This window comes from Canis lupus, chromosome 6 (genome assembly GCF_048164855.1).
Source record: "Canis lupus baileyi chromosome 6, mCanLup2.hap1, whole genome shotgun sequence".
In the NCBI taxonomy this organism is placed as follows: domain Eukaryota; kingdom Metazoa; phylum Chordata; class Mammalia; order Carnivora; family Canidae; genus Canis; species Canis lupus.
In genome coordinates, this window is record NC_132843.1 from 6209206 (window position 1) to 6231033 (window position 21828).

At 39.0% G+C, this 21828-nt stretch overlaps 3 protein-coding genes across 21 annotated transcripts in view; 1 reads left to right on the forward strand and 2 right to left on the reverse strand.

The window, feature by feature from the left end:
- ANKRD12 (ankyrin repeat domain 12) overlaps nucleotides 1-5999 on the reverse strand; it is a 123628-nt gene extending 117629 nt beyond the window's left edge. For 3 of the 11 annotated variants that reach the window (XM_072828731.1, XM_072828726.1, XM_072828734.1), the window contains exon 1: nucleotides 5680-5999. The gene's annotated coding sequence lies outside the window, so the exon portion shown is untranslated. Of the gene's footprint in view, nucleotides 1-4666; nucleotides 5289-5679 lie in introns of those variants that run through there. The other 8 variants (XM_072828732.1, XM_072828727.1, XM_072828733.1 and 5 more) reach the window with 6 other exon arrangements.
- A 109-nt stretch (nucleotides 6000-6108) lies between these two features.
- LOC140634956 (uncharacterized) overlaps nucleotides 6109-21828 on the forward strand; it is a 119645-nt gene continuing 103925 nt past the window's right edge. For 4 of the 9 annotated variants that reach the window (XM_072828738.1, XM_072828739.1, XM_072828737.1 and 1 more), the window contains exon 1: nucleotides 6465-6893. In XM_072828738.1, coding sequence (XP_072684839.1) covers nucleotides 6480-6893 — 414 coding nt within the window. In that variant the 5' untranslated portion in view covers nucleotides 6465-6479. Of the gene's footprint in view, nucleotides 6428-6450; nucleotides 6894-7005; nucleotides 20566-21828 lie in introns of those variants that run through there. The other 5 variants (XR_012032283.1, XR_012032282.1, XM_072828741.1 and 2 more) reach the window with 5 other exon arrangements.
- The window catches only part of NDUFV2 (NADH:ubiquinone oxidoreductase core subunit V2), a 33867-nt gene continuing 21158 nt past the window's right edge, over nucleotides 9120-21828 (reverse strand). Inside the window, exons 5-8 of the mRNA XM_072828744.1 lie at nucleotides 20870-21038; nucleotides 19513-19622; nucleotides 15989-16065; nucleotides 9120-9276 (exon numbers count right to left, since the gene is read on the reverse strand). Of these exons, the coding sequence (XP_072684845.1) occupies nucleotides 9183-9276; nucleotides 15989-16065; nucleotides 19513-19622; nucleotides 20870-21038 (450 nt within the window). The 3' untranslated portion in view covers nucleotides 9120-9182. The remainder of the gene's footprint in view (nucleotides 9277-15988; nucleotides 16066-19512; nucleotides 19623-20869; nucleotides 21039-21828) is intronic.

A 21828-nucleotide genomic window follows, 5' to 3' on the forward strand; every position in this document is an offset into this window, starting at 1 on the left:
TCTTGAGTACTGGTATCTCAAGTTGGAGATATTTCAGTGACATCCTTTTAAAGTATTTTTATAACTAGGTATTTAAGATCTCTACTCTCATCACTGATTAACATAACGGATCTGAAGATATCTAACACTACCTCAAGTACAGAAGCTCAATAAAAGTTCTTTTTCTTGATCACCAAGTAACTTTCAAATACTCAAAATTAAACTCTGGTAAAAAGGACTTATTTTAACTCAGAGGTTACAAGACTTTACTACAGAACAACAGAATGTAACAAAGCTTTCTTTTTAGTTATAATATTTTTGTATAAATTGAAGTTGAAAACATTCTGTAAAACTTTTAATGTTCTCAATCACCACTTATTAGTAAAGTGGTATAAAGAATGTTTTCAGTATTTACTCCTACCTTTCTTAAGTTTCAGAAAAGGTGTAACAAAATAGAAAGAAGGCTGTGTGTACAATGTGTCTTTGGTATAAAGGAAAATAAAAATATGTGTTTCTTCTTTCTTCCTTTAGATGTTAATACTTCTCTTTCTTGAGTGAATTTCAAGAGTCTAGCATTTGCCAGAGAATTTTAACCTGGTTCCTATCCATGGTTCAACATCATCAGGTTAGCTGATGTTTTCCTGATCTCAGAGTAGTTGTGAAACTGAAAGGATCTGAAGTAAAAAAGTACTTCATGAACAGGGGCACCGGAGTGGCTCAGTCAGTTAAGCATCCAACTCTTGATTTCGGCTCAGATCATGATCTCAGGGTGCTGGGATCCAGCCCCCATGTTTTTGTATTCAGGCTCCCCACTCAGCAGAGTCTGATAGAGGATTTTCTCCACACTTCCCACCCCCGTGCTTGCATGCGACTCACGCTCTCTCAAATAAATCTTTTTTTTTTTTTTAAAGTACTTCATGAACTACACAGCACCATATTTCTTACATACTATTATCTTGTATAGAGTCAATACAGCTATTTCTAGGAAGAGGGAACCACACATGCAGTTTTTGTTCTCTATTAGAATTCAGGAGACAGACAAAACTCCTATGTAGGAGGAAGAACAATCCGGAATCTGAAAAGCTACAAGATTCTCTCACCTCTTTCAAGCAACAAAGTAGTTTAAAAATATGTTATTTGGGGGCACCTGGCTGGTTCAGTCGAAGAGCATGCAACTCAATCTTGGGGTTGTAAATTTGAGCCCCATTTTAGGTACAGACATTGCTTAATTTTAAAATTGAAAAAAAATCTTTAAGAAAGTGGAAAAAATATGATACTCATCACAAATATTGTGATATTTCCACTAATTATGGCCCAAATACAAACCAAAAGTCATAAAAGTAAACTATATATATTGAAACAATTTTAGTGCAATAAGTAAATATTAAGGGATTGGCCAAAGAATAGACAATATTTGAGATACCAAAGAAAAAGAAATTATTTCCACCTTATAACTTGTGGCTTTATCTTTTCTACTTATCTCAATCTGGAAGCATTTCTGTGTTTAAAGTTAATTTTTCTAAGAATTTCAGTGTTTGAATTTCTTAGCATTTTGGAAGGTCTCAATTGGAAAATCAAGTCTTGGATGCTATTTTTCTAAACTGGACAAATTTACTATTGATGGATCTATTCCTTTATAAAAGTCCTTAATGAGTTTGGTTAGTGATCTTTTTCTCTCCAGGCACTATGATTAAATATGTTTCTTTATAAAAATGGCACCAACATAAAGGTGGAGTTTGTTAAAATCGCCTCTTGTAATGTTAACAACCACAGTCCTTCTGTAGCTGGTGAGATTCATTTGCTTCTGACAACTACCATAAAAAACCCCAATAGTCATCTCAACATCTCAGAAAAGGCCTGCTGCCTACCTTCCAGGATTCTCATGAAGTATTTACTTTTCTTTTTGTTTTTCTGACCAACACAATAGAAGGTAGAATATCTGGCCCTCATTTTCATGAAGTCTGAAATTTAAGAAACACTGCCTTAAAACTTTGCAAAATCAGCTAAACACTCTTAATTAGAGACAGAGCACAGACAAATGGTTTAGAACAGGAATACAGTCTTGTCACTTTTTTAATGTCTGTGAATATCTACACAAAACAGTTTAAAGCTTCACTTTCCTCAACCTCTGTGTTAGAATAATAATAGTATCTATTTAACAGGGTTATTTTGAAAATTTTAAATATTCTACATAAAACATTGAACAGATAATTCATATTCTAAGTGCTCAATCAATGTTTATCATAACTTTTAGCTTCAAGATTACAGGTAATCTATGTAATATTATAATAAACAATACTGAGATATTGTTTTCCAGTGTTATCAATTTAAAGCACTAGAAGAAAAGGTCTTTAAACATAAGAGTGAGAGCCAGCAAACAAAAAATCTGGACATTTCTATATATTTAGATGTACAAGATAACCTTAACACAAACCATTCAAAGAGAAGTTTATAAAGGAAATTATCTCCTGTTATTGCCATATGTGGAAACTAGCAACAGACAAATTAACATTGCAACTAAGATACTTTCACTATTACTTTTTAAAAGCCACTGTTAAACAGATTATGCATGCATGAGTGTAAATGAGAATGTTTTCAAATGCTATATGGAGAAACTTCATATTCTCCAGAGGAAGTCAAGCTCTAACAACTGCAATATTTAAAATGTTCGTAAGAGGCTTTACTAAGATTAGAACTAAGTGGGGATCAGAAAATGTATCTACAGGGAGTTATAATCTGTAAAACAGCAGGTGCTGGAAACAATAAAGCTAAGGCTAAGCAAAAACCTAGGGATCAGACACCTTGTTTCACGGTAAGACTGTATTTATTTTTTAAATATTGCCACAAAAATATTGCCACTTTTTGTATCTATAAAAGTTTATAGTAAGCCTCGTGCTTTTCATATGTAATCGCATTTGTTCCATCCAACAACCTCGTAAATTATTTAGGAAAATTACTTTTTATAGATTAAAAAGGTTCTGAAAGTTAACGTGATTTGTCAAGAACCACAGTTAGGAAGTAATAAATCAAGTGATTTTTTTTTTCTTAAATCAGGAATCCAAACTGAGAACCTCTCATTTATATTTCAATATTCTTTCCACTACTCCATAAAGCTACTTTCTAAAGACAGAGGCGTTAGCATTTTCAAAGAAGGAATCTCTAGGCCCAAACGACACACTTTTTAAATAGGCTGTAGTGACTTGGGTAAGTCATTTCACCTTACCAGGACTTTATTTTCTCTTGAGGAAAACAGACTAGAAAATTTGAGGTCCCTTCCAGTTCTAAGGACAAATCACCATGACTATACCCTTTACACAATACAGGCATTTTAGAAATACATGTTAATTTTAGCAACAAGTTCAAAATCACAAAGTACTGTGAATAGCTTTTAAGCAACCTATTCCAATTGTCAGACAAAATTTTCATGCCTTTCTGATAAGACATTGCTTCAGTATCATCAAGTTTATATACAGTACACAGTCTAAACCTCTTATTGGCTGTGATGGAAATAATCTCTCAGATCATTCTCTTTTTAGACTGTAATAATGCTCTTAAAACAAGAATGAAGAAAATTTAACTACCAGTCAGCTACTGCCAACAAATTGAGTATTTTTACTGTTATTCTTACTCCTTAGAATAAAAATCTCTTTTCCAACAAAGTGTCTTTCAAATATCCCACCACCATTTTCTACAAGCTACCTCAGAAAACTATCACATTTTCCAGTAACTTCTACAGGAAAAAAAAAGAATAAACACCTTGACCAAAAAAAAAAAAAAAAAAAAAAAAAAATCTTCCTTTTAAATTCATTCCACTGAGTAGGCACTGGTCTCCAAACAAAATTCAAGTGTTTTTTTTTTTTCTTCTTCTTTCCTTCCTGATATACAAGAACTAAAACCAGAGACTGAACAACTACTAAGTTCTTTCATCATCGGAATATTTTAGTTCTCTTCATTCTTCCTCATATATTCCTCACGGAATACTCATCCCCAGATTTTCACTTTGCCAGCTCTGCTTGCTCATATAACCACCCTAATCACAGAGATGAAAAACACTAAAGGAATCCTGCTTTTTTCCTTCTTTATTTTTTTTTTTTACTCTATTCCTTCCATGAATACCACTTAACACTTAGATTTTAGTTCATTTTAATACCTCGTCTGCCCCTAAAATAGAACACATACCCCGAATACCTAAGTTTGACTTTAGCCAAGCCGGCTGGAGACCTTCCTCTAAAAGAAATTTAGTTAGTACTTGTGTCAACTATAAAAACCTTTCTCTTCTTGCCTATAATCTCCTGGGGAAACATTATCAGTCTTTAAAAAAAAATTTTTTTTTTTTTTTTTTGCGTTTAGCCCAAATTAAAGACTTTCCCCAACAAGACAGGTTAATACAATGACCTGATCTTACACAGTCAACACTATCTCAATTTGTTTTTAAGCCACTTGGCACCAACAGAGCGTATGTTCTGCCAGTTCTGAGCTAATCTCCAGGAAAGCCTTTGTATAATGACTGAAGAAACTGAAACAGATCAGTGCCCAAGATTTTTTAACAGCCTACTTGAGCATATGTTTTTAATAAAGTCAATTTATTTTAAAAGAGCAGTTTTACCGGTTCGCCTTCCTTCCTAATTTACGTAAACCATTTTCAAATAAAAAAGGAGTCCATGACTAAGAACACAGACAGGTTCACCTCAACTTCGGGATCACACATAATTCCAAGGCTTCACACATCACTGAATCTGCAACCCGTTTCCATCGCGTCCGCAGTTTAGCCGCGGGTGTCCGGGGGAAATTACAATGTCAACGACTGCACTGCTTAAAAGGTTCCCTACGGTTTCGATTGGTGCAATAGGGGTAACTTCCCATCCCAAACTGCTTCTTACTGTTATTATTAAAACAGCTGTCAGCTGGGCTTCGGTAACCTCTTTGTACAACCGTTTATTCCACGCTTTGGGATCCTCGAGGATGCGTCACACCATATCCTCCCTCAAAATGAGCTCTAAGAGCCTGACGTGCTCCAAGGGTCCACGGACACCATTCGAAGGGGCACTTGCAGCAGCGCGAAGCGCCCCGACTGCCCACTGCGGCAGAGAGCGCTTACTGGGGCACTTACGACAGAACCGCAGCGCGCCGCTCTCCTTCCCCTTCGGACTCCCGAGCTGGCAGCTTCCCGGCTGCCCCTCGCTCGTCCTCTCCCAGGACCCCGGTACCTGCGACGCTCCCTCCCGCTGGGGCCGCAGCGGTCGCCCGCGCCCGCGCCCGCACCCCGGCTCCCCGCGGACGGACGGACGGACGGACGGACGGACGGGCGGACGGGCGGGCGCGCGCGGCGGCCTGGGCGCGCCCCCCGCCCCGCCCCGCCCCGCCCCGCCGGGTCCGGCCGCCGCACGCCGCCGGCGCCCTCTCGGGCCGCGCACACTCGCACGCACACGCTCCTCCCGGCCCCGCCATGTTCCGGGAGGCGGCGGCAGCCCAACCCCGGCAGCGGCGGCGGGGGGGCGCCCCGCCGGGTCCCCCCGCACCGCCCTCGCCCCGCTGGCAGCTCGCGCCGCGCCGCGGCTCCTCGCGGCTCCGGGAGGGGCGGCGGCGGGCGGGGCGGCCCCGCGCCCCGGCCACTAACGGCCTGTCACTGTCAGGCCGGCGGCGGCGCGGGGCGGCCGGACCGGGCGGCACGCGGCAGGGAGGGCCTGGCGCGTCCCCTACCTTGCTCCGGGGAGGGGGGACGGGAGCAGCGCGGAACTGAGGGGTCTCCTCCCAGGCGCCGGGGACGGGGCTCGAAACCGCGCCCCTCCTTCCTCCTCGCCTGTCGCCACGCCCCCCTCACCCTCACGGCCCCGAGGCACGATCGGCGCAGGAGGGTTCACCCCCTGAACGAGTGCCCCGGTGTTGCCGTCGCTGTCGTTGTCTTCGTCGCCGCTGCAACCGCCACGAACGCCGCGGAGGCCGGGCTTGAAAACATCTCCGGTCTCCGTCCGTCTCTCACCACAACCTCCTCGCTCCCAGGACAGCGCCGCCCGGCGATTGGCTGCGACGCGGGCACGTGACTCGGCGGGCACGGGACGGGCGGCGTGAGCGCCCCGCCCCCGGCGCCCGCCCGCCCCTTCCGCCGGCCCCTCCCCGCGGCCCCCGCCGCTCTCTCAGCGCCGCGGAGAAGCTTCCCGAGCCGCGGGGCGGAGGAGGCGGAAGGTACCAAGTAGGGGGCGGCGGGGGTGCGGGCCGGAACTCCTTGTCCTCGCCCCACCCAGGCGTCGCCGTCTGCCTCGCGGTCGCCGGGCCCTAGCCGGAGGGGGGATCTAGGGAAGCGCCGGAAAGCCGCGCGGGCTCCGCAGACGCTGCGGGGCCACACGGCTCTGCCGTCGCTCTTTGTGCGGACCGTGGCCGTAGCTGTGACTGGAAACTTCTGGAAATGGCGGCGGCGGCGAAGAAGAGGCTGAACGCAGGGTATCCACAGGTTATTTTTGCAGGGCGGGTGGGCGAGTTTGTGAGGTGGGACCCCGGAAAATATGTGCCGGACGCAGAGGCGAGGCGTGTCCCCCCTAAATTCGCGGCTGCAGACGGCTGGGCCGGGGCGCCCGGAGAGCGGGGCGCGGCGGCGCGCGGCGGGGTCCGTGCGCCACTGCGCTTGCGCCCCGGAGAGGCCCGGACGCGTGTCGGGAACTCGGCTGGGCCGCGGCGCGCCCGCCACACCTGCGCCGGTTAACGTGCACCTGCTGCGCGCACCCCGCGAACCCCACCGTGCCGCTCTCCCAGTCACACCTCGCAGGGACCTGCTTTCAGAGACAGGGGTGTCCACATCCGAGGTAGTATGTCAGAGGGAACTGCTCAAGTATCGGAGAGGCGTGCGTGAGGAGCATTCACGGCCTCGGCCTACCGGCAGCGGGTACTGTTACTTGTGGACGCCTTTTATTTACATCGAGGTTAGTCTCCGATAGTTTGTATATGCCTTTATTTAACCACCAAAGGTTACATAATCTGATGGAAGCCATTTTATTGTGACTTAATTTTTAACGCTTTTTATTTACATCGAAGTTAACCTGCGACAGTTTGTACATGGCTTTATTTAGCCACCAAAGGAGTCACACGAATTGGACGGAAACCACCTCCCTAGTCGTTAATAGCGGACTCTACAGCACCTGTGACTTAATGGAGTTACAAATTTGTCACTACAGATATTTTTCAGCCCTGACACAAAGTTAAATCCCAACAGATGACGTAAAGCATAAACTTGCATTAAAGGTGACTAATTTTTTTCCTTGTCATGTTAGTCTATACACATGTAATGAATGCGTCTGCAGCAAATACTCATAACTTGTTATGTGCCGTAGGATTTTCTGGAGCAGTGGCCCCATACAGTTACAGCCAAGTAATTCTGAGCAATCAGTAGTTTCCTCTAGCAACATTTAGTAGGGGCTACAAAAAAAGTGGTATTAGATTCTTTGTCAGAAGAGATTATGATATATTGTTTGATTCTTGTCATTAAACAGCAGGAAGATTTCCTCCTCAAATAACAGCACAGAGTTAGGAATTGAGGAAATGAGGGAGCAAGTGGTGGTTAACACACATATAATGCCTACCTCTCCCTTGAGGTTTGAGAAGTAGGCCAGGATAGGGCTGTCATCCCTGAAAACTGGCAAGGAAATTTTAATCAGTGCATTCATTTTCATTTTGAAACCATCTTGGATTACTGTAATAAGATTTTACCTGCCAGGTGTTTTTGAAAGCTAACTAGAAACATTAAAACCAGTATTATGTTAAAATTGATAGGGTTTTTAAGAAAAATAGGCAAAAAATTTAAGACTCAAAATCCTGATATGCACTACTGTAAAACAACGTGATGACCTAAGAACTATAGAAAACATTTTGAGGGACGCCTGGGTGGCTCAGCGGTTGGGCACCTGCTCAGGTCGTGATCCCAGAATCCGGGATCGGGTTCTGTATCAGGCTCTCTCTGAGGAGCCTGCTTCTCCCTCTGCCTGTGTCTCTGCCTCTCTCTCTAACTCTGTGTCTCATGAATAAATAAATACATCTTAAAAAAAAAAAAGTTTCAATAATGGTATAACAGTATGCCTATAATTCTAATGATCTAAAATTAATTTTCTATTTTTAAAACATTACATAAAAATTGATATTCAGTGCATGTCCTTAATACAGGTCTTACTTTTTTCACCTGGTATCTGAAGCTTCCCTACTTCTAATTTTTGTTCTAGTAGAAAAAAAAAATTATGTCAAAGTAAGGCATTTTTACAAAAGTCAAGAGGGCTCTAGGATAGAAGAGAGGCATTTTCATTGTTACTTTTCTCTGCCAGTTAAAAAGTTACTGTTCTTGTTTACTTTCTCATATTAAAAACTATTTTTTAAAGCTATTCTTAAAAATAATTTTTTTAAGCACCATAATTACTACTAGTGACTGGTTAGTCTGCCAGAAGAACAAGGCCAAACAATGACTTCAAGAAATCCTGAAACAACTGGATTTGGATTTATCCCTGCATTAAGGCTATTAATTTTTTTCAACTTGCAGAACTAATGCACCGTAGCTGGTTTCTTGAAAATGTATAATATGCAGGTTTTATCCTTTGTTCTAAGCTGAAATATGCATTCAATGGAAGAGTATATTTTGGATATTGACTGTTTTTCAAACTCAGATTGTACTTCCAGTCTCTTCGCCCAGTTTCTATTCTTGCAGTATACAATAATAATGAAGTGCCTTACTTTTATTAAAATGATAAACAATACTTCTAAAGACAACTACTTTATCCTCCTCACACTTCTGCTTGAGGTGTCACTTACCAGTTGGAAATAGAGTAACAATAATGTGCTGTAAATCTAAAAATGTTTAAAGGGAGTACTAACAAAGTATAGAAAGATCATGTTAAGATTTGGCTCTAGTTAAAGATGGAAAAGCAAAATATATATGAAATTTGACAGTTTTTACTTGACAATAATCTAATGTTATTGATAAAAGTGACCTGGCAGTTGAAAATGGATGACATTGGAGTGACTGTTAACTAGATTATGAAATAATGTCTTTAGAGTTAGCCATAGATAGCAAAAGACTCTAAAATGGTACTCTGAAGTTTTATCGTGACACTGACAGCAGCAAGTTGCTAGGTATACACCATGAAATGAACAAGTAACATAAAAAGTTTATGTAGATAGGAGATTCCTCTTTATTTCTCCAGTGACATATTTACAGTTGAATATATAAATTAAAGTCCCACTTGCACACCAAAGCCAGGTCCTTTGGGTGGTTCAGTCAAAGAGGTAAGACCTCCAGCTGGCTCACAAGAGAAGCGTCCACTCCTGAAAGAGCAAGTGACAGTAAACTATTAATGATTACCATTTATAAATCTTTACTTAAAAAAAAAAATAACTTACTTCACAACAGCCCAGTTAAGCCACTATTTTTCATTCAAGAATTGCATGCATTATTAATTTATTTATTAAGGATTTTATTTATTTATTTATTCATTCATTCATGAGAGAGAGAGGCAGAGAGGCAGAGGTTCAAGAAGCAGGCTCCACAGGGAGCCCAATGCGGGACTCCATCCCTGGACCAGGATCATGCCCTGAGCCAAAGGCAGACGCCCAACCGCTGAGCCACCCAGGCATCCCATGCATGGATTATTTAATTCAAACATTTCAACCTCTGCAAGACTTTCGGTTACATATGAAAACACACATATCAAAACTCATCATAAATATGAAAAATATAAAAGTAACTCTAATACTAGTTCCCGGTTACTGAGCAGTGTACAGATATTATTAGTTCATTTAATCTTTACAACTATGCCATGAGACAAGTGATACTGGCCTTATTTTACAGATACAGAAACCAAGGCTTAGGGGATTCACCAGCTGTCCAAGGATCAGAGCTAAGAACTATAATAAAATAACCCAAACCCAGAGGACATTTTTAAAAATCATATTTTAGGGGTGCCTGGGTGGCTCGGTGGGTTAAACATCAGGTCATGATCTCAGGGTTGTGGAATGGAGCCCTGCTCAGTGTGAAGTCTATCTACTTAAGCTTCTTTCCTGCTAAAATTAAGTCTACTTGAGATTCTCTCCTGCTCTCTAAAAATAAGTCTTTTTAAAAAATAATTTTTAATAAACTAGAACATTATATTCTTTTTGTATTTGAATTTTATTAAGATTGAGATCCACTATCACTGAACACAATGGAATATAAACTTACACATTATATTTGGAAATAAACAGGAATTAAAGGAAATGGGAATTTGAAGATTTCGTAGGGTGTTCCTTAGAGGCAGTGAAAACAAAGTATATTGGTATTCATATTTTTTAAAGCAATATTAGTAGTAGTAACTTTTCAAAAACAGGTTCCAGACCAGAGTAGCTACCACAGCCACAAAGAAAATAAGAACAAGCCCTTATGCAGGAATCTATAGAGAGGCAGCACAGAGTAGAAGAACCTGTCTTTTGTTCACCCCCACACATACTTTCCCAGGTAATCACTCACCTCTGCCCCTGTCTGACCTCGAGCCCAGCTCAGCACCTACTTCTACTTCACCCCTCCTATTCCCTGGCTTTGTTAATTTACCTGTTCCTGCCACAGATTTTTGCTGAAAAATTCTTCAGTATACATCTTTTTACTCCTTGCTTTACCTTTACCTAATATTCTGTCGTCAATCTTACAAGTTTCTTTGAAGAGCCCCAGGAGAAAGGAGAGAAAATTAGTGGGAAAAATCAGAGAGGGTGACAGAACATAAGAGACTCCTAACTCTGGGAAACGAAAAGGGGTGGTAGAAGGGGAAGTGGGCGGGGGGATGGGATGGGATGGGGTGACTGGGTGATGGGCTCTGAGAGGGGCACTTGACGGGATGAGCACTGGGTGTTATATATGTTGGCAAATCGAATTCCAATAAAAAAATTACAAAACAAATGCCCCAGGAAATAATATTTTGTTTAGAGGACAGTACAAGGATACCATAAAGTCATTTTAAGATCTTTCAAGCTATTACATTACACAATGCAAGTAACTAATGTATTGTAACAAAGAGTGCCTCCAAAGTCAGAATTTGTTAATATATTTGTATTATAGGTTCACTGTGAAAACCAGATAAAGAAATGTGAAGTACCTGTCAGAATCTAAAATAATGTAGAGTAAATGGCAAAATGATATCTAACTTTAATAAAAAACAGTATTTGGCTTTGTAATTTTTTATGTTAATGACACAGGTATATCTGCTGCTCTTTGCCAATGAAATAATGAAATTATTCTTGAGGACCTTTCTCCTTTTATTAGGTTCCCCCTATGGTTTAAGCTCGGCTACCTTCTTTACCAATACAAAGAATCAATTTAGGGAAGATTATAAAAACCAAAGTTTTGAGAATAAAATGGGAGAATGAATCATACATACTGCCTGAACTCTTAAAGGAATTGTGGATTTTGCATAAGAAAGTAATTTCAAGAGTAATCTGGTCCATTTTCCTAAAGTTGTTCCATACAATTACAGTTCCATGACCTACTTTGGTGGGGGAAAAGGTTTCAGCTGCCTCTTAAATGTCTGCCTGCAAACTCTCTCCCTCCCTCACCCATCACAAAATGCATATTAAAATGCTATAAAGGCTATAAAGTCCACAGATTGTGTTTCATCTACTAATCATATAACTTTCCCTTCATTTTTTCTGCAAATATGTATCAGACACCAGAGAGGCAGTGATCTAGCCCCTCCATTATCAATATACACTAAGGTTTTCACTTCATAAAAACATAAAAAATGACTTGCCTCAAGTGTTATGCTTAAAATGCCATCTAGTAATTACTTTGTTCCTGCAACTCAAGGTAAATCTGGTTTTTTAGCCATTCCAACACTGTTTGTACATTCATCATTTTAACTCATTTGCATTCTAGAAAACTTGGCCTTTGTATTGTTTATGGGTTAGAAGAACTTTTTTATTTTTTTCACTAGAAGAACTTTTTTAATATTTTATTTATTCATAAGAGACACAGAGAGAAAGAGAGAGAGAGAGGCAGAGACACAGGCAGAGGGAGAAGCAGGCTCCATGCAGGGAGCCCGACGTGGGACTCGATCCCAGGTTCCCAGGATCACGCCCTGGGCCAAAGGTGGCGCTAAACCACCAAGCCACCTGGGCTGCCCAATAGAAGAACTTTTTAAAGGAAAGCTACTTTATGAAAGTTAAGTGCTTATCTTTTTTTTTTTTTTTTTAATTTTTTTAATTTATTTATGATAGTCACACAGAGAGAGAGAGGCAGAGACACAGGCAGAGGGAGAAGCAGGCTCCATGCACCAGGAGCCTGATGTGGGATTTGATCCCGGGTCTCCAGGATCGCGCCCTGGGCCAAAGGCAGGCGCCAAACCGCTACGCCACCCAGGGATCCCAAGTGCTTATCTTTTTAATATTGCTGAGATAAACCCACAATTGCCCTCTACTTTTAGTATAAAAAAATGAAAGTGACTTAACAGTCTACAGTTATATATCAGCAACCACCTATATTTTCTATATATATGTACTATGTAGCCTATTTTTTTTTACATCTCATATTATCTGTACCCCATAGAATTCTGCAAAATTTAAGGTATCTTTGTAATAATAAATATGAAGGCCTCACACTGGATTTAAAATTAGTTTTAGCAAACCATACTAAAAAACTCCTACCTCTGAATTTAATTTCAATGCAGGTTTAGAAGTTATTTTCAGGACTTAAAAAAATGAAAATAATAATCTCCACAAATATTTAATGTCAAAATAAAGCAGTGCTTTACCATCAGTTTAATATTTCCTTTCTAGCCATCATTTACCAAAAATATAATCTTTTTTTTATTTATTTATGATAGAGAGAGAGAGAGACACAGGCAGAGGGAGAGGGAGAGGGAGAAGCAGGCTCCATGCACCGGGAGCCCGACGTGGGATTCGATCCCAGGTCTCCAGGATTGCGCCCTGGGCCAAAGGCAGGCGCCAAACCGCTGCGCCACCCAGGGATCCCCATTTACCAAAAATATAAAAAAGCAGTTCTGACCCATATAGTGACATGAATCCTTTACTGATTTTGGGTAGACCTGGTAGACCTGGTAATGGTACTCAGAAATCAGGTATGCTGAACCAGTTTAATTTCTCTGGTTACTCAAAGACTAACAATGAGCACCTCTTTTACACATGTGACCAGAGTGCTTTATTATAAAAATACTAATAAAGAATTAGCCAGCTTTGGTTAATTTAATTATATTTTGATTATTACTATCCTTGCAGTCTCATTATACTATATATCCAAAAAAGTAACTTGAGGAAGGAAGGAAAAATTTTGTTTTCTGATGCTAGGAAAACATTCTAGAGAACTACCATCTCCAAATACAGTCTCTAACAAACACCACTGGTAGATAATCTGTAATTACTGAAAATTAAGTATATTTATCTCTGCTTTTAATTTATTTTTTTTTTTAAGATTTTATTTTATTCATGAGAGACACAGAGAGAGAGAGAGACATAGGCAGAGGAAGGAGACTCAGGCTCCATGCAGGAGCCCAACGTAGGACTCAATCCCGGAACCACAGGATCACATCCTGAGCCAAAGGCAGACATTCAACCACTGAGCCACCCAGCTGTCCTTCTGCTTTTTATTTTAAAAGATGTATGATTTTACAGAGAAAGAGAGAGCGAGAGCATGTAGGTGGGAGGAGGGGACAAGAGAGAGAATCCTCAAGCAGACTCCCCAGAGAGCCCAGAGCCTGATGTGTAGGGCTCTATCCCAGGGCCCTGAGCTGAAACCAAGAGTCAGCTCCTCAACTGACTGAGTCCAGATGCCCCATCTCTGCTTGGTTTTTTAAAAAGATTTTATTTAGGGATCCCTGGGTGGCGCAGTGGTTTAGTGCCTGCCTTTGGCCGGGGGCGCGATCCTGGAGACCCGGGATCGAATCCCACGTCGGGCTCCCGGTGCATGGAGCCTGCCTCTCCCTCTGCCTGTGTCTCTGCCTCTCTCTCTCTCTCTCTCTCTGTGACTATCATAAATAAATAAAAAATTTTAAAAAAAAAGATTTTATTTATTTGAGAGAACACATGTGGGGGGGGGGGGGGGAGCGGCAGAGGGACAGGGAGAAGCAGACTCCCTACGGAGCAGTGAGCCAGATGCAGGACTTGATCCCGACTTGATCCCAGGATCATGACCTGAGCCAAAAGCATGTACACCCCATCTCTTTTTTAGATAAGAGTAAAATATGTTCAGAAACCAGTAATTCTAAAGTTTTGGGCTCAAATCTAGAACGCTCAAAAAACTCCCAATGAAGAACTATTTACAATTATTGATATGCATTTTTAATATCAATAGGGATGTTGCTTAACTGTGGTACTGTTTATTAATGCTAATATACAATGATGTTATAGTATCCTATGTTAATTAAGAATACCAACTAATCTCACCCCCAAAAATCTCATCCAGCCTTATGGCCTTAAATACCATCTGTAATAAATGATGAATCCCCAGTTCATATTTTCAGTCCTAGTCTATTTCCTAAATTTCAGGTTCAAATTTACCTTTCATCATTCTACCATGGATGTCTAGGAGGCATCTCAAATTTAACCAGTCCCAAACTAAGTGACTCTTCTTCCCCAAACTTGCTCTACCCCAAATCTCTTTCTTAGTTAAAGGAACCACTGAGGTGCTCAGACCAAAAAACTAGAAATCACTCATAATTCCTCTGCCTCACAACATGCACTAAATTTTAAACTACTCCCCACACAGTAACTAGCAGAATAATTTTAACAAGATCACACATCATTTCCTGCTGAAAACACTCCTACAACAGCTTTTATTCTATTTAGCATTCAACTCAAATTATGTATCAGCCTCTACCTCTTGACAGAGTACACAGAACTGCTACTTATTACAAAGAGCAGGAAAATATATTTAAAACATGAATAAAGAGCATATCATAATTCATTTAATACATTAAAATACTATGTAGCCACTAAAACCTACAAATATATCCAGAGAAGGAAAATTATGGCATAGCAAGAAAACATACAAAGGGCTTACAACTGTATAAAACCATGCAAAAACAGTTGCTAGTATTAGAAAAAATTCTGAGCAATATAAGCACTGAGATATGGAATAGGGCTTTGTTTAGCAGCAAAACTTCAGGTTCATAATTGAAAGAAAAGTAATTAGTGTAACACACCAGCAGAATGGGAACAACCTGGAGGAATAGTGTTGGCCTTAAAAACAATCTAGACATTCTAACTGACCATAAGTGCAATTATTGGTATAATGTACCTGAAGTGAGAGTTAATGTAACAAGGCATAATGTCTAGAACAAAGAAGCTCGGTTCATATCTCAAATACTGTGATTAGTTTAAGTATCACATTAAGAAAGTCATTAGCCAACCAGAAAAGGTAGAGAAGAGGGAAACCAAAACTATGTCATATAAGGAAAAAATGAAACAATGGACATCATATGAGAAGATGTAGGGAAAAGAAGATACCTATTTTAAGTAATTGAAGAGCTATCATTTAGAAGTATAAAAGTTATTTTGTGTTGGTTCAAAGGGCAGAATTGGACATGTAGGAAATTAGAGGGAGACAAACTTTGGGTCAATCTTCTGACAGTATGAACCTTTAAATGATGGAATAGATTTTTATTTGTAGTAAATTTCCCTTCTCTATAAATATTCAAGTAGCTACCAGATGGTTTTTGATAGGATTTTAGAGGGGGAAAAAAAAAAATAGTGCTTTAGATGACAGGTTGGTTTCAATACTATCCAAAGCTCCTGACAACAACTCCTAAGAACTTAAGGGATTTTTTTTTCTTTTTTTCTTTCTTTCTTTTTTTTTAAACAAGAGGGTGAGAGAGAATCCTGAGCAGGCTCCACACTGAGGTGGATGGTTCGATCCCACAACCCTGAGATCATGACCTGAGCTGAAATCAAGAGTTGATACTTAACTTGACTAAGCCACCCAGGCACCCCCCAGGGGATAAAATTTCTTAAGTTTACATTACGTTAAACCATTAAAATTTATTGTATAGAAATAAAAGCATACCTTGGCCCAGGTTTTGGAATTTTGCCAGCTTTGAGCTCATCAATAATTTCTTCAATATCCTTAGGTGTCAGATCCTCCTAGAAAAAAAGTTAAAATAGTCCTATTAAAATTACTTCCTACTACTTGAAATCTATGTAAATCCCTAGTACTAGTTAGTTTATTGTCTTTCTCAGCTTCCAAGTTAGTCACCAAGGTAGCGGCAACTGATTAACTCCTAAATATAGTATATACTGCTCAGGAAATACCCTGTTTCCAAATTCTCACTTAATTTTTGAATGGAAAAGTAAAAAAAAATTATTTTTGACATGTATCTTAATGATCCTGATCCTCTAGTCCCCATTTCAATGAGAGCAACTCTACACACTATGTACCTGTGTAAAATTTTTACCTCAAGAAAAGGTACTGATATTTAAAATTAATACATTTAAAACACATAGATATCCATGCCCTTGTGCCTAGCTACACCCTAGGTTTAATCAAGACATAACAGATTAAGATAACAGGGTAAGATTAAAAGAAAAATGCCTAAACCATATTCCTACTCCCTCTCCAAAACTGTTAAGTACTTAAGAAAATATTTTATAGGACTCTGATACTATTCTAGGGAAATCATGATTCAGCACTGCATCTCCAGTGCTTCAGCAAATAGTTCTTTAATACTTGTTTAGTGACTAAACATTTATTAAAACCCTGATTTCAAAGTGCTTAGGGTTCCAAATGTTCAGAACCTCATAGCTAAAAGGAATCTTGAAGTCATCTAATGATTTTATTTCACCCCAACTATTATGAAAATTTAAAAACTATACATGAATACCCATATTCCTACCACCTATATTCGACAATTTTTAATTTGCCATCTTTGCATTATATACACATAGCACCCCTCTACTTTTGGTTGCACCATTTTGAAAGCAAGTTACACCATGACACTTCACTCCTGATACTTCAGCAGACATCAAATAAGAACATTTCTTAAATAACACAATGCCACCACACCTAATTAACTAAAAATAATTCCTTAACCAAATGTCAAGTTCATATTAAAAACCTACCCAACTGTTCTCAAAATGTATTTCATAACTTTTTTTATTAAGCAGGATCCAGTCAAAGTTTATGTGACTATTACATCTACCTGTCAATTGAGATACATAATAAATATTCACTGCCCTGGGGGTGCGTGGCTGGCTCAGACAATAGTAGCCCCATGTGGAGCTTACTTTAGAAAAAAAAAATAAAAAACAAAAACTGGCTTGCCAAAGACCATACCACTGCTAACCAGAAGAATCTTTATCTCTTGGATAAATCCACAGGCTATTATATTTAAGTCTTGACTGTAATTCCTGCTTAAATCAAGATCCTCTTTATTATAAGTAAACTGCAGAAATGTGGAGAAGGCAAAATTGTTGCCATATTTTTAAAGGACTTTTTTTAAAGTAGGGGGGATAGAGAAGAAATCTGAATCTCTGATCATTAAATGAAGAAAATCACAATAGGGAATGAGACCGACCACCCTAGAAATCTAAATGGCCAAAGAAATCAAATTTCATCTTCATTAAAAAAAAAAAAAAAAAAAAAAAAAGATTTCCATTTCAGGCATTATGGCAGACCAGCTATCCTTTTTTTTTTTATTATTTATTTATGTATGTATGTATGTATTTATTTATTTATTTATGATAGTCACACACAGAGAGAGAGAGAGAGAGAGAGAGGCAGAGACATAGGCAGAGGGAGAAGCAGGCTCCATGCACCGGGAGCCTGACGTGGATTCGATCCCGGGTCTCCAGGATCACGCCCTGGGCCAGAGGCAGGCGCTAAACTGCTGCGCCACCCAGGGATCCCCAGACCAGCTATCCTGACTGAACCCTCCTACTCTAACAACTAAAAATGTTGGATAAAAAAAGTAAAAAATTTTAAATTTTATCAACATGCTGACAAGAAATACCCAGAGGCCAAAAACTCAAAACCCAGGTAGGCAAGTGGAACACCATGCAAACTTGGCTTCAGAGTTTCACAGCCCAGAAGGTAAAGGGACAAAGCCCCAGGCCACAAGAGACATACCAACCACACAAAATTAAGACACTAAAAAGCTATTCCCTCAAGGGTAATCTAGAAATTAAACTGTCCCTCAAAAAGAACTGCTAGTCTAGAACCTTACACTTTGGGGGAACAGGGGAGGGTATAAAGAGAGGAGTTTTCTTTTGGAACAGTAGTATTTCCAGGAGCAAGAGAGAAGCAAAGCAAATACCTTCTTGACGAATCCACATTCAGCACAGGACTCAATTTCCACTAATAAATTTCTAAAAAGTATGAACTAACAAATATGTATGAAAACTTATATAATTAGTATAGCAAGAAATCATTTTTTTTGAAATCTTTTTATTAAAAAGATAACTAGAAAATTCCACACACTTGGGAGACCAATACTTCTAAAAAACAGGGCAAAGGAGAAATCAAAATGCGTATTTTAAAATATTTTAAAATGATAAAAAATATTAATCCAAACTTGTGAGATCCAGCTAGAGCAGTACTTAAAGAGTGGAATGATATCATCTCTAAAATTTTTAAAATAAGGAACATAATTATATATTAGTATGGCTGGATACATACACTCAAACAGTTTAAAAACATGTACAGGAAGAATACACTAAATTTATGATAGAGTTTATCTCTGAGAATGAAAGGAAAGGAAAAGGATTTTCGGGCATACTGGTGGTTTACCTGCACCTGTAGCTTACTTCTACAAATGATGATGATGATGATAATATTTGGGGCACCTGGGTAGCTCAGTGACTAAGCATCTCTCTTTGGCTCAGGGCATGACCCCAGGGTCCCGGGATCGAGTCCTACATCAGGCTCCCTGTGCTTCTCCCTCTGCCTGTGTCTCTGCCTCTCAGGAATAAATAAATAAAATCTTAAAAAAAAAAATAAAACAACTAATAACAGTAAGTGTGGTAAAATCTCTGTTAAGTCATGGTGGTTCTTTTCTGTATTTCTATGTAAATTATTTTTCATAATTTAAAAGCTTTTAAATTGCCATTATCTCATAGAGTTAAACGCAAAAATGTTTAAAGATAATTTTTTAAAAACCTTCTGTGGACAACAATGGGAAGCTAAAATTGAAGGATTTTTATACAAAGCTTTTCAATTTGTTTTTTAATAAAACTTTGGAAAACAGGAAAAAAACCCTTCTGGATATTTATCCCAACAGTTTCTTCTTCTATTTTTTTAAGATTTTATTTACCCATTCGTAAGAGACAGGGAGAGAGAGAGAGAGGGAGGGAGGCAGAGATACAGGCAGAGGGAGAAGCAGGCTCCATGCAGGGAGCCTGATGTGGGACTTGATCCTGGGTCACCAGGATCACACCCTGGGCTGCAGGCGGTGCTAAACCGCTGCACCACTGGGGCTGTCCCCCAACAGTTTCTTCTAACTGAATAATTCAGATCGCAACATCTACAGGACAGGAAACCAAACATTTAAAATACTTAAATATGACATCATACTTTATATTAAATGGAATACTCACATAGTAGTTGTCATTTATTTGAACCATTGGTGCATTTACACAGGCCCCTAAACATTCCACCTCTATAAGAGTGAAAAGTTTATCAGGTGTAGTCTCCCCAACCTTTATTCCTAAAAATAAAAATGATCACTATAAGGACCAGTTTATATTTTAATCGCAGCATGGCTTAAGAAAACAACAAATTACAAAGGTATATAAAAAGTAAAAACATTAAGTTTCTTAAAACAACTCTGTATTCAAGGATTTAGGTGGACTTTTCCTTTAAAAACAATCAAGTTTCAGGGGACTCATCTCCAGTGTTTGCTGTTATACAGCAGTGTATCAGAATATACTATTTTCATTTTGATTGTGATAGTTAACCTACTAAAATCAGTCACACTGTCAGATTGACAAAGATTCAGAAAACTGCTAATGTCAAAGATCATTAAGACTACAAGGAAAACAGGTACTCTCATATCTTTAGGGAAGGTATTTTGGCAAAATACAATAAAATCTGACCCAACAATTCTACTTACAAACCACCTTGGTATACAACAAGACAAGTATGCAAAGATATGTATACATGAAACTATTTGCAGAATAACAATAGAAAAACAAGGCAGACATACATATGGAACAGCCAAAATAAAGCACAAAAAGCAAAAGACATATGTGTGTTTTAAATAATGAAAATAAAACAACATAAAATCTAAAACTAATGATACCTATTATCAGAATTTGCGATGGTGGGATTTTGATCAGACTTCAGCTTTGTTTTATATACTTCAGTACAGCCCTACTGTTTTTACAACATGCAAATACTTACTTTACATTCAGTAACAAGATTAAAATATACTTCTTTTTACTTCATTTGATATGTAGAGTTATAAATGCAGCAATGGCAGTTTTGTATGGAAAAATGCCTTTTTTAATTTTGTAAATGCCACTATAGTATATTTCAGATTTCCCTTTCTGAAGCATTCTTACTGGTCTCATATTTTATTTGTTCCAAGACTCATTTGGAAGAATACAACGACAGTACAGTCGCTTTTTTATGTACCACATGCTATTATTACACAATGAGTGAAACTTCATTTCTAAACAATGAAAACTTTAAAATCCTCAGAAGCTTTTCAAACACACTTAATGATTACAGGGGGAAAAAAGTGAAAATTCAGCTTTGAGGCTTAGAACTAAGGAAAATTACAAAATAAGAACAAATAAAGATGGGCAACCACAGTAAGACAAATTTACTGGTGAAGTACAGATCAGATCCAGTAGGATGTGGCAAACGTTGGAAAACTCAGGTAGTAATGGGTCAAATACAGAAAGACAATCCTTTTTTCCATAAAAGTTATAAATACAATGTGTCCCGTACCAAGCTTTTTCTGAATGGCCTCCAGTATGCTGTCAGAGTTTCGAAGCATGCAAGGAGTAGTAGTGCAGACTTGAATGTGATATTTTCCAACTGGCTTTCGATTATACATTGTATAAAAAGTTGCTACTTCATATACTCTCATTGGAGGTACTTGTAAAACTTCTGCAACCTAAAATATTAGAAAATTTAAAAAATACAACATTTATTGAGATTTAGGTATGTTGTAAGCATAATTTCAATGTTGCTTTAATTTGGTAAAAGTGTAAAAGTTCTTCAAAAGCAGAAAATATACTTGTATTTGCGAGGTATAAGTCCCTCAGTTGTTGCAGACTCTACACTTCCCACACAAAGCCCAGAAGCTAGTGGTTATAGCACCTCCCTCATTTCATCCCATCTCTGCAAAAGGATATTTTCTCTAAATCTTTAAGTCCTTCAACTATTAAGAATTTCTACTTGGATCATTTCAATTCTTGTATTTTACAATTTAAAATTTCTAAATGGCAAAAACTTGGTGGCCAAACCCTAATAAATTAAATAACTGTATTTTTCAAATTTTTACCAAGTTTTTAAAAAAAAACCTTGATTTTACTGGTGAGGTACAGTGCATGCAAATGGAATGGCAATACAAAAAAGGGGTGAGAATCAAAGTTCACCTATTAGCCTGTATTGATTTACATATCTACACACTTATATATATATACACAAACCACACACACATACACATTCCTAACTCTCCAGAACAATTCAAAACACTACCTCTATTTCTAATCCCAACACTTTTCACAGAAATCTTATGGACTAATACTTCCCAACCCTTCACATCAAGGTATTTATAGTAAATATTTTTGACTGGGGTTCAGAACCAAGGGAATCATTATCTGAACAACTCTGAGAGTCAAGGGAAGTCTGTTAAGAAAAACAAGGTTGTTTTAGCTGTTTGCTAGGGACAGTACACATTT